At 38.7% G+C, this 12,082-nt stretch overlaps 1 protein-coding gene across 1 annotated transcript in view; it reads left to right on the top strand.

The window, feature by feature from the left end:
• The window catches only part of ERLIN1 (ER lipid raft associated 1), a 38,432-nt gene that overhangs the window by 7,856 nt on the left and 18,494 nt on the right, over positions 1 to 12,082 (top strand). The window contains exons 5-7 of the mRNA XM_079793498.1: positions 1,366 to 1,427; positions 4,030 to 4,155; positions 6,837 to 6,910. Coding sequence (XP_079649624.1) covers positions 1,366 to 1,427; positions 4,030 to 4,155; positions 6,837 to 6,910 — 262 coding nt within the window. The remainder of the gene's footprint in view (positions 1 to 1,365; positions 1,428 to 4,029; positions 4,156 to 6,836; positions 6,911 to 12,082) is intronic.

Here is a 12,082-nt window from a genome sequence, read left to right as displayed (position 1 = left end):
TGAGGCCTGAGAATTTGCATTTCCAGCAGAAGTTCTCAGGTGATGGTAATGCTATTTCTGGTTTTAGGACCTTACTTTGAAAATTGCTAAAGAGTTTTAAGGAAAGAAAGGCAAGCAAGGCATATATTATTTCTAGAATATAATCAGTACATTGAATTGTATCAAAAGAATAATGTAAAATTGAAGGTATTTTTTAAATGACTAAAATATTTATTACAAGCCTGTATAAGAGAGGCTTTGACATCAGTGGAAGGACACATGCTTTTTAAAAGGGAGCAAATTTCCTGTGTTTTAAGTTATTTGATAAATTCTCCCTAGGTCTGTCTGTCCCTTTTTTTTATGGATTCCCTTTAGAGATGATTCAAAATTGGCAGCTGGTGAGATTTTTGGTAAATTTCATGTTAATCTTTTTGCTTTCCTAATTTTTTCAGATTTTTTTTTTTTTTTAGTGAGCATGTATTACTCTTTTCTTATCGGGGAGTGGGCGGGGAAATGTTATTGTAAGTTGGTAGGAAGGCTTAGTTGTTTAGTTTCAAAATCTCTATAATTTCATGTACCTCAAGTTGAAGTTCACATGTCCCTCATGGTAGCCCAGGAAGTATAGGAACCACTAATTAATAAGACCTGTCTTTCTAGTGTGTCAGTTTTACTTGAGGGGCAAATTTTTTTTTATGTAAAAGTAAATATTGATAAGACATAAAAACTCTTTGATTAATTATTAAGATAAAGCAGGAAACCAAAAGGATTTTAGAGTGTGGCTGGCCTTCATACCTCCTGAAGAACCACTTTACTTGGTTTCTTTTTTTCTTTTTTTTAAAAAATATATTTTATTGATTTTTTGCAGAGAGGAAGGGAGAGGGATAGAGAGTTAGAAACATCGATGAGAGAGAAACATCAATCAGCTGCCTCCTGCACACCCTCTACTGGGGATGTGCCCGCAGCCAATGTACATGCCCTTGACCGAAATCAAACTTGGGACCATTTAGTCCGCAGGCCGACTCTCTATCCACTGAACCAAACCGGTTAGGGCTTTACTTGGTTTCTTGATGGAAGAGTTTGAGAAGAGCACTGCTTTATCTGTTGGCCAGTTAGAGCAAAGTGCTAAGTAGCTTTAGGTTATAGGTTTGGTCTTCATGTGAGCTGAATTGATCACAACAGTTACAGAGGTGAACCTTTGTTATGAAAGGAACTAGGTGAGCGTGTAGGGTTATTTGAGTAGTGATTAGTGGAGTCGTTTTAATCAGTAATATATGTCTTTAGATTTTTCTTCTAAATTTCTATCTTGTGGGATATGTTTGATGATCTGGGATTATAATAGATTTGTATTTGGCTCACGCTTTTTCCTTTTTTTTTTTTTTTCTTTAGTGGTGGGGTCATGATCTATATTGATCGGATAGAAGTGGTTAATATGTTGGCTCCTTATGCAGGTATGGTACTGATCTGTTCTGTTGTTTTATAGTTATAATCAGAGTATTTATAACTGAGAGATTCCCTGAAGAATAGAAAGGTACTTTTAAAGTTTTATGACCTCATTTATTTCTAGATGTATAGAAAAATAATCACTGGAATAGTTTCCATTTTGAGAGAATGGTGGCAGAAATAGGTCACAAGTTCTAGACAGTTGACTTTTCTGCAACTGTGTGGGTTACTCTTTGTTTTTAAAGAGCAAGACTGTCATTGATTATTTCTAGAATTTCTAGAAAGTAGCATTTTATCTAGTCAGGATGAGAGATCATTTCCATGCATGCTAAAAAATCTATAATTGCTTAAGTCTTAAGCCACATTGATTTGTGACCATAGAAAAGTCTTTTTTGGTTGTGAGATATGCTATGACTTACAAAGCAATCTGAAAGCCTCATTGTGGGGGAAACATTTTCTTGGTAAAAGATGAAAACCTAGAGATGGAGTGGGCACTGTTAAAAAACTTAAGAAAATCTGTCTTTGTTTGGTTTGATCCCTCCCCCCAATATTTTGTAGCAAAATACACATAACATAAATCATCTTAACCATTTTTTAAGTGTACAGTTCAGTGGTATTAAATACATTCAGATTGTTGTGCAACCATCACCAACTCTATCTTGATAACTCTTTTCATCTTGTAAAATGAAACTCTATAAACATTGAACAATAACTCCCATTTCCCCTTCTCTTCAGCCCCTGGTAATTACCATTTTACTTTCTGTCTCTCTGATTCTGAATGCACTAAGTACCTGATATAAGTGGAATCATACGGTGTCTTTTTGTGACTGGCTTATTTCACTTAGCATAATGTTCTCAAGGTTCATCCATGTTGTAACACAGGCGTCCTCAAACTACGGCCCGCGGGCCACATGCGGGTGTTTTTGCCGTTTTGTTTTTTTACTTCAAAATAAGATATGTGCAGTGTGCATAGGAATTTGTTCATAGTTTTTTTTAACTATAGTCCGGCCCTCCCAACGGTCTGAGGGACAGTGAACTGGCCCCCCGTTTAAAAAGTTTGAGGACCCCTTTTGTAACATATATCAGAATGTCCTTTTTAAGGTTGAATAATATTCCGTTGTATGTATATACCACATTTTGTATATCCATTCATCCATCAATGGACACTTGGATTGCCTTTACGTTTTTGCTGTTGTGAATAATCTATGAACATGGATGTACATTGATCTCTTTTAGTGGAAAGATCTGCCATTCTACCTTTATCCTTATTATTAAAATTGGCATGCCCAGTATGTACAGGATACTGTATTTGGTGAAAAAAATTTAAAAAGGTGATGTTAGAACCTTTGCCCTAAGGAGTTTTTATTTTACTTAAGAAGACATAATACCAAATATATATTGGAATGTAAGGTCATGCTAAATTTCATGTCACTGGATCAGGTACAAATAGCACAAGTATTTCATACCAGAGAACAGGTTGTATTACTGCCAAGTGGATTTGTATTCTATTTTTCAGTAAGTAAGTATTTTCATTGTCCTTTTTCATCTACTTTCCCTGGCAACAAATCAGTGGGATGAATTGTGATTGGAAAAATAGAAGAAAGGGAGATTGCTTTTCTCTAGCCAAAGATAAAGAGGAAACTGTTGGTTCACCAGTTCACTTAGAAATGACCAAGCAAATGAATTAATCAACAAGTATTTATTGATGGCCTGTCTATCAAGGAAAGGCCAGTGGAGCAAGTCCTTGGGTCTGAACAAGAGAAAGCAGCACGTGTTATTGTTTTTTAATTTGTTACTTTTCAGTTATAGTTAACGGACAATGTTAGTTTCAGGTTTACAACCCAGTGATTAGACATTTATATATATTACAAAGTGATCACCCCAGTAAATCTAGTTCGCATCTTACATCATACATAGTTAATAAAATATTATTGACTATATTCCCTATGCTATACTTTACATCCTGATGATTATTCTGTAATTGCCAATTTGTACTTCTTAATTCTTTCACCTTTCTCACTCATCCCTCAACCCCCATGTTTGAATAGTTAAAGCACAGGTTCAGGTATGGTCTAGTAGGTGCCCTTAAGCACATTTCTGAAATGCTCTGTTTCTCAGTTTCCTCCATTAGATTTTTTGTGATAATTACCGTAAATGCTAATGTATGTAAATTGCCTGGCATAAAGCCTGGCCCAATAAATGTTTGCTTCTTTCCCTTCTAGCCTGGTCTCTTTTTTAACAGCCTTTAAAAACTGCCTTTTTAAAAATGGTCTTTTGCAGCTGCTTCCTTCTTTTATTCCCACTGTTCCTCAATTAGTTAAGGCCCTCATTACCTCTCAGCTAAACTTTTGCTTTGTAGTAATTGCTTTACACTTTCCTGCCTCTGATCTTTGTGCCTCCCAATTCATCTTCATACTGCTGCTGAAGTACAAATCTGATTGTGTCATGCCCTTGCTTGAAAACCTTCCGTTCCCTATACCTCCAAGATATATATACTCTTCTTAGTATGGGATTTGAAGTTTGCCTACTAGAATTATAATATCAGTGTAACTTTTACCTTGGCTGAATTAGAAGATACATGAGTAAACATGGATTGTACCTCTTCTTCAGTGTTTGATATTGTGAGGAACTACACTGCAGACTATGACAAGACCTTAATCTTCAATAAAATCCACCATGAACTGAACCAGTTTTGTAGTGCCCACACACTTCAAGAAGTTTACATTGAATTGTTTGGTAAGTGTCTTACTTGTTTTGAATATGTAAGTAACCAATTGGAAATCTTGGTCAACTCGTTTATGGATGCTGTAACAATATTAGTAAACTTGCTATTTGAGCATTCCTTCTGAATTTAAAATAGAGCAATTGTCTTTAAAATATTCTTTATCTTAAGCTTAAATTTCTTATGATTAGATTAATTAGTTGCTCAGACAAGCTGTTTTAACCTTTTGTACTCGGATGTCAAGTGTGACTCGACACGGTTAGCATCGGTAGCAGCTCTTTTTATACTCTTTGAATGTATCAATAATTTGAAATATAAAAAAATCTAAATAAATAAGTTTGTATGAAAAGAAATTCCAGTTTTTTATTCTACTGCCGCACTTTGTAAAATCTGGGGTATTTAAAAAATTAAATCCCGAGTAGAATAAAGGAATCGAGAAAAAAGCAAGCGAATGCAAAGGGTTAAGAATGATGAAATTAGTGCACTGAGGTGGGTGGTCCCTCAGCCCAGCCTGCGCCCTCTCACAGTCCAGGACCCCTCGGGGGGAGCAGGCCTAAGCTGGCAGGCGGACATCCCTCTTGCAGTCTGGGATCCCTTTCTCCTTACCTCCTGGCTTGCTGCTCCTTAGCGCTGCCATGGAGGCCAGAGAGGCTCCCGCCACCACTCTGTGCTCGCCAGCCGGGGCTGAGCAGCGCTCCCCCTGTGGGAGTGCACTGATCACCAGGGGGGGGCAGCTCCTGCATTGAGCGTCTGCCCCCTGGTGGTCAGTACACATCATAGCAACCGGTCGTTCTGCCGTTCAGTCAATTTGCATATTAGGGTTTTATTATATAGGATACCCATTTTCTGAAATGCATAATACATAACTATATCCTGTTTTTACTATGATAACTTACTACAATATAGCTTTGTTGCTATTTTAATAGATAATTTAGGGAAATTTAGAAATCTCTGTCCTGGACATAAATCCTCTCTATGTCCCAAGACCCACCTCCATGTTTGATGATTTGCTAGGAGGTCTGACAGGACTCATTATATAGTTGTATTCTCGGCTAAGATGCATTAACAGCAAAAGGATAAGGCACATGGGTGAAGTCTGAAGGAAACCAGGCACAAGCTTTCAAGAGTGTTCTCCCAGTGGAGTCAAGCAGGATACACTTAATTACTCCAGCACTGAATTGCGACATGTGTGAAAATGTTGTCTACTTAGGGAAGCTCATTAGAGATTCACTGCCCAGGATTTTTATTGGGGGCTGGTCATATAGGCACCCTCTGCGGAGGGTCTCTGGGCAGCGCGCGCGCCTGCAGAGCAGCCGGGGTGGGGAGGGCCTCTGGGCCGTGGAGGGCCTCTGGGCAGCGGGCGCGGAGTGGCCAGGCCCGCAGAGAGCAGAGAACCACAGGGAGTGGGCCTAAGCCATCACGGCTCCCGGATTGGAGAGGGCTCCCAGATTGGAGAGCGTGCATGTCAGGCTGAGGGACCCGCCCCCCGTGCACGAATTATGTGCACCGGGCCTCTAGTCTTTATAATAATGCTGAATGTACTGTTGAGGTGGATCCAAAATTCATGAGTTATAAGGCCAAGTGAAGTGACATGTTTGTTGTCTGTTTTTGTGGGCTTCAAAGACCTTCCTGTGAGCCATTCCACCCATCTTGTCCTCTCTGTTTTTAAATCCAAAATAATAGTTATTTGGAGGTTTGGGGTAAAGATTGAAGAAAGAAACTTTTTTTAAATGAGGATCAGAACGTGTTAATTAAAAACAATGAATTGATATTAGAGACCTAGATTCTCTATTTATTGGATCAACTTAATTTCTTTGATAATTCTTCACACTTTCTCCCACACAAAAGGAAAACTAAATACCGTATTTTCCAGCGTATAAGATGACTGGGCGTATAGAAGATTTTCCTGGGTTAAAAAGCCATCTTATACGCCGGAAAATACGGTATATATAATCCTATCTAATAATAGAGTAACATGTAAATTACCATCACTCCGCTATGCCCACGATTGGGCGGTGGGAGGCTGGGGGGCGGGACTCAGGGTGGCCTATCTGGCCATTGAGAGGCACAGTTCCGCTGTCACTGAGGGGGGCTATGCTGCTGTTGAGAGGCGCAGGGGGCAGGACTCCCGCCCCCTGCGCCTCTCAACGGCCAGATCGAGGCCAGATCCGCGGCCGCTGAGGGGGCCTGCGCGGACACCCAGCTGCGCCTCTCAACGGCAGGGTAGCCAGGTGTCCGCAGCAGCCCCCCTCAGCGCCTCTCAACAGCAGGGTAGCCCCCCTCAGCGGCCACGGACCATCAAAAGCGTGGGAGCTGGGTGCCTGTCCGCTCAGACACCAGCGATCAAAAGCGAAAGCGTGGCAGCTGGATGCCTGTCCGCTCAGACACCAGGCCTTTCAGAAGCCTCCGCCATGCTGGAGGCTTCTGAAAGGCCTGGTGCACTAGCGGACAGGCACCCAGCTCCCCATGATCAAAAGCAAAAGCGTGTAGGGGACCCTACACGTGCATGATTCAATCATGCACTGGGCCTCTAGTATACATATATTTGTTTATATATGTGAAGCACTATAAGCTCTATGAAAGAATAGTACCATGGGAACTTTAGGTCTAATAATAATTGGTTTTGTTTCAATATTAAGACAATGTAAAAATAAATTTTGAGTGTCATGAGAGTTGTTTTTGGCTTCAAAAACAGATCAAATAGATGAAAACCTGAAGCAAGCTCTGCAGAAAGATTTAAACGTCATGGCACCAGGCCTCACCATACAGGTAAGCCTTTTTCCTAGAGAAATTCTCTGGAAATTTGAGAGCTTTGAATTTAAAGATCCTTTTATCATACTGTTTATTCTGCAGTTATTTAATTGAAGTGCTGTAGTGAGTTATAGAATACCTTTCTCAGTTTGACTTTAGGTCTCTGCCAAAATAAAATACTCTTATAGCTAATCAGGAATCCCTAGAGGGAACAGATAAGCTGAGGCTCTTACAAATAAATAAAATATACATACTGCTAGTGTGAGGCATTACTAAGTTACAATAATGGTTATAAATCAGTGTAAGAGTATTCCTTATGAAAGGAATTTCAAGTATAAGATTTGGAAAATAATTCTACACAAAGTAGATGTCCTAAAGCATTAATTGACAGGCAGATTGATTGGGTTATTGCTATAAGAGTTTAAGAGAACATTTCAAGAGAGTCTGCCTAGAAATGACTGTGATTGAGTTGGGATTTTAGTTATATCTGGAATTAATAGGACTTATAGGGGGAAAGGAGTAAAGAAGGTATTTCAGGTGGGTGGAATGCCCTGAGTAAAGAAAGGCAAGGTAGCAGCTGAAATTAATGGTGGTGGTGGCGGCAGTGGTGACAGTGGTGGCAGTGGCAGCGGCAATGGCAGCAGCAGCAGCAGCAGCATTGGGAGATAGAATGGTGAGAGGCTATATGCCTGCTTTTTTGAGTCAATAATTTTTTAGATTGAATTGAAATCCATTAGTGGATTCTAAAATCAGTTTTAGTGGGTCATGACCAGCATTTTAAGTAAATTGGAATTAAATAGGAAAATAAATCAGTAAATGCCATGTAGTAAGTTGAAGTCATTCTGTAAAATTTTTGTGTTACGTAAGTATGTGGGTAGGTTTTTATATTGGGAATCACTGTAAAATGTGTCTTTGAGAGCTTCTTTGGAGGTTCTAGCAGGGGAGCACAGTTACTCGTATACCCTTGACTGAAGACCAGTCCTCTCCTCTGGGGGGAAGGTCGTCCTCTTCGACCGAGCGCACAGCTTCAGGAGGGACACACATGGATCAGTGAGGGAGGAGGGGGACACCCGCCTAGCCAGCCAGATCAGCCGAATCAACCCTGCGATCAATGGGGTGACAGATGTCGCAACCAGATCGCCCTCACATCCTAAAATGTGTCTTTTACTATGGTCATATCATGGTCAATAACATTTGAAAGCCATGGTTCTGGATCTGGATTACCTGAGAAGTGGTAATATGGCTTCTCCAGTATCATTTCTCAGAGTTACTAGGAGACCAATTGATCGTTGTGGTGAAAGTTACTGCAGCTAAAGATAAAGCTTTGTTTGGTGTCACATGTCTCAAGTGACTGTCTCATTGCTACTGAGAGTGTGCATTCACTGTTGAGTGATCGTGTGTTATCGTACAAATAAGACTGGAAAGATGGCTAGGGTTTTTCCTATCCTCATTTATGTTGTGCCATTATCTCTGATGGGTGCCTGGGGGAGCCACCAAAGTTCAGGGGTCATTTGAAATGTCCAGAATTAACTGCAAAATTCTCTTGGTTGTACATTCAGTTGTGGCTGGAGTAGCTTTTCAGGTTTAAAGATAATAAATGTGAATATCACAGAGTCTTAGATTCTGCCCAGTTTGTTACTTGGAGATGTAGCTCATTCTTTTTAACAGCTGCCTAGAATTCCTTGTCATTATTATATAACCACTAGAGGCCTGTTGCATGACATTCGTGCACTGTGGAGGGGAGAGGGTGGATGACGGTCCCTCAGCCCAGCCTGTGCCCTCAGCAGGCAGGCATCCCCCGAGGGGTCCTTAGCGCTGCCGTGGAGGTGAGAGAGGCTCCCGCCACCACCTGTTGCTTGCCAGCCATGAGTCCAGCTTCTGGCTGAGTGGCGCTCCTCCTGTGGGAGCGCACTGACCACCAGGGGGCAGTTCCTGCATTGAGTGTCTGCCCCCTGGTGGTCAGTGCATGTCATAGTGACCAGTTGTTCCACCATCCCATCGATTTGCATATTAGGGTTTTATTATTTAGGATTTCCCTATTGTTCTCCCCCACTTCTTTTTTTGCTGTTAGTAAGCAATAATGTAGTGAACATTCTTGACACATCTCCTTGTATGTAAAAATTATCTTTCAATCGGCTGTACAATTCTACATTCTTACCAGTAGTATGTGTGAATACTTGTTTGTCTACAACTCACCAGATTTGAAGCAATCAGATGTTAATTTTTGCTAAATGGCTGATAGATTTGAAATTATCTCTCTCTTTGATTTGCATTTCCTTAGTTATTAAATGAGGTCGAGCATCTTTCTAGTTTTTATTTTTGTAGCTATCCCTATCTATTCTCCTCCCTGAATTGCCCATTTATCTGTTGGATTTTTTCTTACTGATTTGTTTGTAATACTTTGTATATTTTGGATATGTTATGCAATATGTTGTAAAATATTAGATATTAGGAAAAAGATGAATAACAAAGTAAAATTAACCACTAATCTTACTATGCAGAGATAGGAGTTTGTTGTATCTTTCCAGATTCTTCTTAATAAGTATATTGTTTATAAGTATAAATAATGTTAAACTAAAGTAGAATTATGCCATAGCTGTTTTTTTCACTAGCAGTATATATAAGCATCTTTTCAAGTCAAAAATAAAGATTTGCTGCATTATCACTTTTAATGGTTTTATTTAATTTCTATGGCTTCCAATTTTTACTATTATATGTATGTTGCAATGACCAAGCTTATAAATACATCTTTTATTTTTTTATTTTTATTTTTATTTTTTATTTTTTTTCAATTTTTTTATTAAGGTATTATATGTGTACATATCTTACCATTGCCCTCCCCACACCCCCCTCCCATATATGCCCCCACCCCCCAGAGTTTTGCATCCATTGGTTATGCTTATATGCATGCATACAAGTCCTTTGATTGATCTCTTATCTCCCCCACCTCTCCCTATATAAATACATCTTTTAAAATCCTTTTCTTAGGATAAGTTCTTAAATGTAGGATTTAATGTTTAGGGTTGACAGGTCAAAGTGTATGCCCTGTTTGGTGCTTTTTGATACATAATGCCAAATTGCCTTTCAGAAAAACTAGCAGCTTATACTCTCTCATCAGCAGTGTTAGCTGAAATTTCTGCCAGAGGAGTTTCATTATTGTTATTTTTAAGGCATATCAGGTACCTCAATTGGGAGCATAGTGCCCAGTCAGTGTGTCTCAGTGGTTGAGCATCGACCCATAGGTTTTATCCCCAGTAGAGGGCATGCAGGAGGCAGCTGATCAATGATTCTCTCTCATCATTGATGTTTCTCTCTCTCTCCCTCTCCATTCCTGTCTCTGAAATCAATAAAAATAAATAAATAAAATGGGAGCATAGTTTATGGCTTTTATGTAATCACAACATCATTTTTGTTTCTTTTAGAATTTCTGACCTAGGTTAGAAACTCATATGCCAAATTAAATTAATACTCATGAATTTAATGAGTCTTAATGCTGTTAAATATGTAGTCCTTTTTTAAAGCATTAAGGTACGCAAATGATTCTTGGTGAATTCACCATCTTTATTAATTTTTTGGTTAATTTCCTTAGGGTGGGCTGTGTGTGTATATGTGTGTTAAAATATTGAACATGAGATCTACCTCCTTAAAAAGTTTTTAATACATTATTATTGACTATAAGTAAAATGTTGTACAGCAGATCTCAAGAACTATTTATCTTGCTTGACTGAAACTTTATGAATTTCCTTAGATCTTTTTAGTTACATAATTATGCCAAAAAAAATCTTGATTTCACCTTCCACAATCTAGTATTTCCCAGTCCCCAAATCATCCTGTTTTAATTCTTTACATAATATTCTAACTATCTGAAATTCTCTTGTTCATTTATTTGCTTTTTGTTGTTGTCTGATGTGTTTTCTCCTCCTTAAATTTTAAATTTCATGAGAGCAGTCTTGCCTTGTTTATTAAATGAATATTCTCTGTAACAATCACTATTTTAATTTTTCCCTTCTCATTTTTCTTGAACAACTACTATGGTAAATTAGAGTGGTGAAAATAACATCCTTGATATTTATTTAGTGGTGTGACTATATTATATGCTGACTTTTGGTTTAAAATACATGCTTATAACCCAGGGGTCAGTTTCAACAGATAAATTTATTTCATCAGTTTGTGGGGTTGTTTTTCTTTTTTTTTTTTTTTAATTTTTTTAAATATATTTTATTGATTTTTTACAGAGAGGAAGGGAGAGGGATAGAGAGTTAGAAACATCGATGAGAGAGAAACGTAGATCAGCTGCCTCTTGCACACCCCCCACTGGGGATGTGCCTGCAACCAAGGCACATGCCCCGACCGGAATCGAACCTGGGACCCTTGAGTCCGCAGGCCAACACTCTATCCACTGAGCCAAACCGGTTTCGGCTGTGGGGTTGTTTTTCCTTACTCTATGTGTATGTTCATTTTGGTCAGTGTTTTTGGAGAGAGAGATATATATATATATATATATATATATATATATATATATATATATATATATGCTTTATTTCAGAGAGGGAGAGGGAGAGGGAAAGAGAGGTAGAAACATCAATGATGAGAATCATTGATCTGTTATCTTGTGCACGCCCCCTACTGGCAATCAAGCCCTTGACCAGAATTGAACCCGGGACCCTTCAGTCCGCAGGCGGACGCTCTCTCAAACCAGCTAGGGATTTTTTTTTTCTCTTAAATGTCATAATGCAACTTATTCATGGTATCTATTACAAGTCTTTATAATTTCACAGATTTGAAAATGACAAGGTTTCCCAAGATTGGCAAACATGTATGTTCTTCAGCCTCATATAGCAAGATAAACATCTATAGAAAGCAGTTCTATTTTATTCTTCTTTTTGTAAGACTAAAAAGATAGATGGCTAATCTCTTACTTAAATGCAATATGACAATGCTTTTCTTTGAAACATATTAAAATGTATTGGAAATCGTTGGTATTTCTGATAGTCACATGGCATCTCTCACCAATTCTGGTTCTGAATTTTTGTCTTCTGGATATCTCCAGGAATTGTTCCTTATGGTCTTACATGCCTCACCTTCAGCTGGTAATGAGTGTTTTCACCACAGTCCCCAGTTTCTTAAGCCATTTCACTCTAATTTTTATAATAAGTTATGATAGTCCTCAAAATTATGTGCAGATTTGAC

The sequence above is a fragment of the Cnephaeus nilssonii genome (genome assembly GCF_951640355.1).
Source record: "Cnephaeus nilssonii genome assembly, chromosome: 16".
NCBI classification, from domain to species: domain Eukaryota; kingdom Metazoa; phylum Chordata; class Mammalia; order Chiroptera; family Vespertilionidae; genus Cnephaeus; species Cnephaeus nilssonii.
The sequence above is the reverse complement of the archived record's forward strand: the minus strand, read 5'-3'. Positions and strand labels throughout refer to the sequence as shown.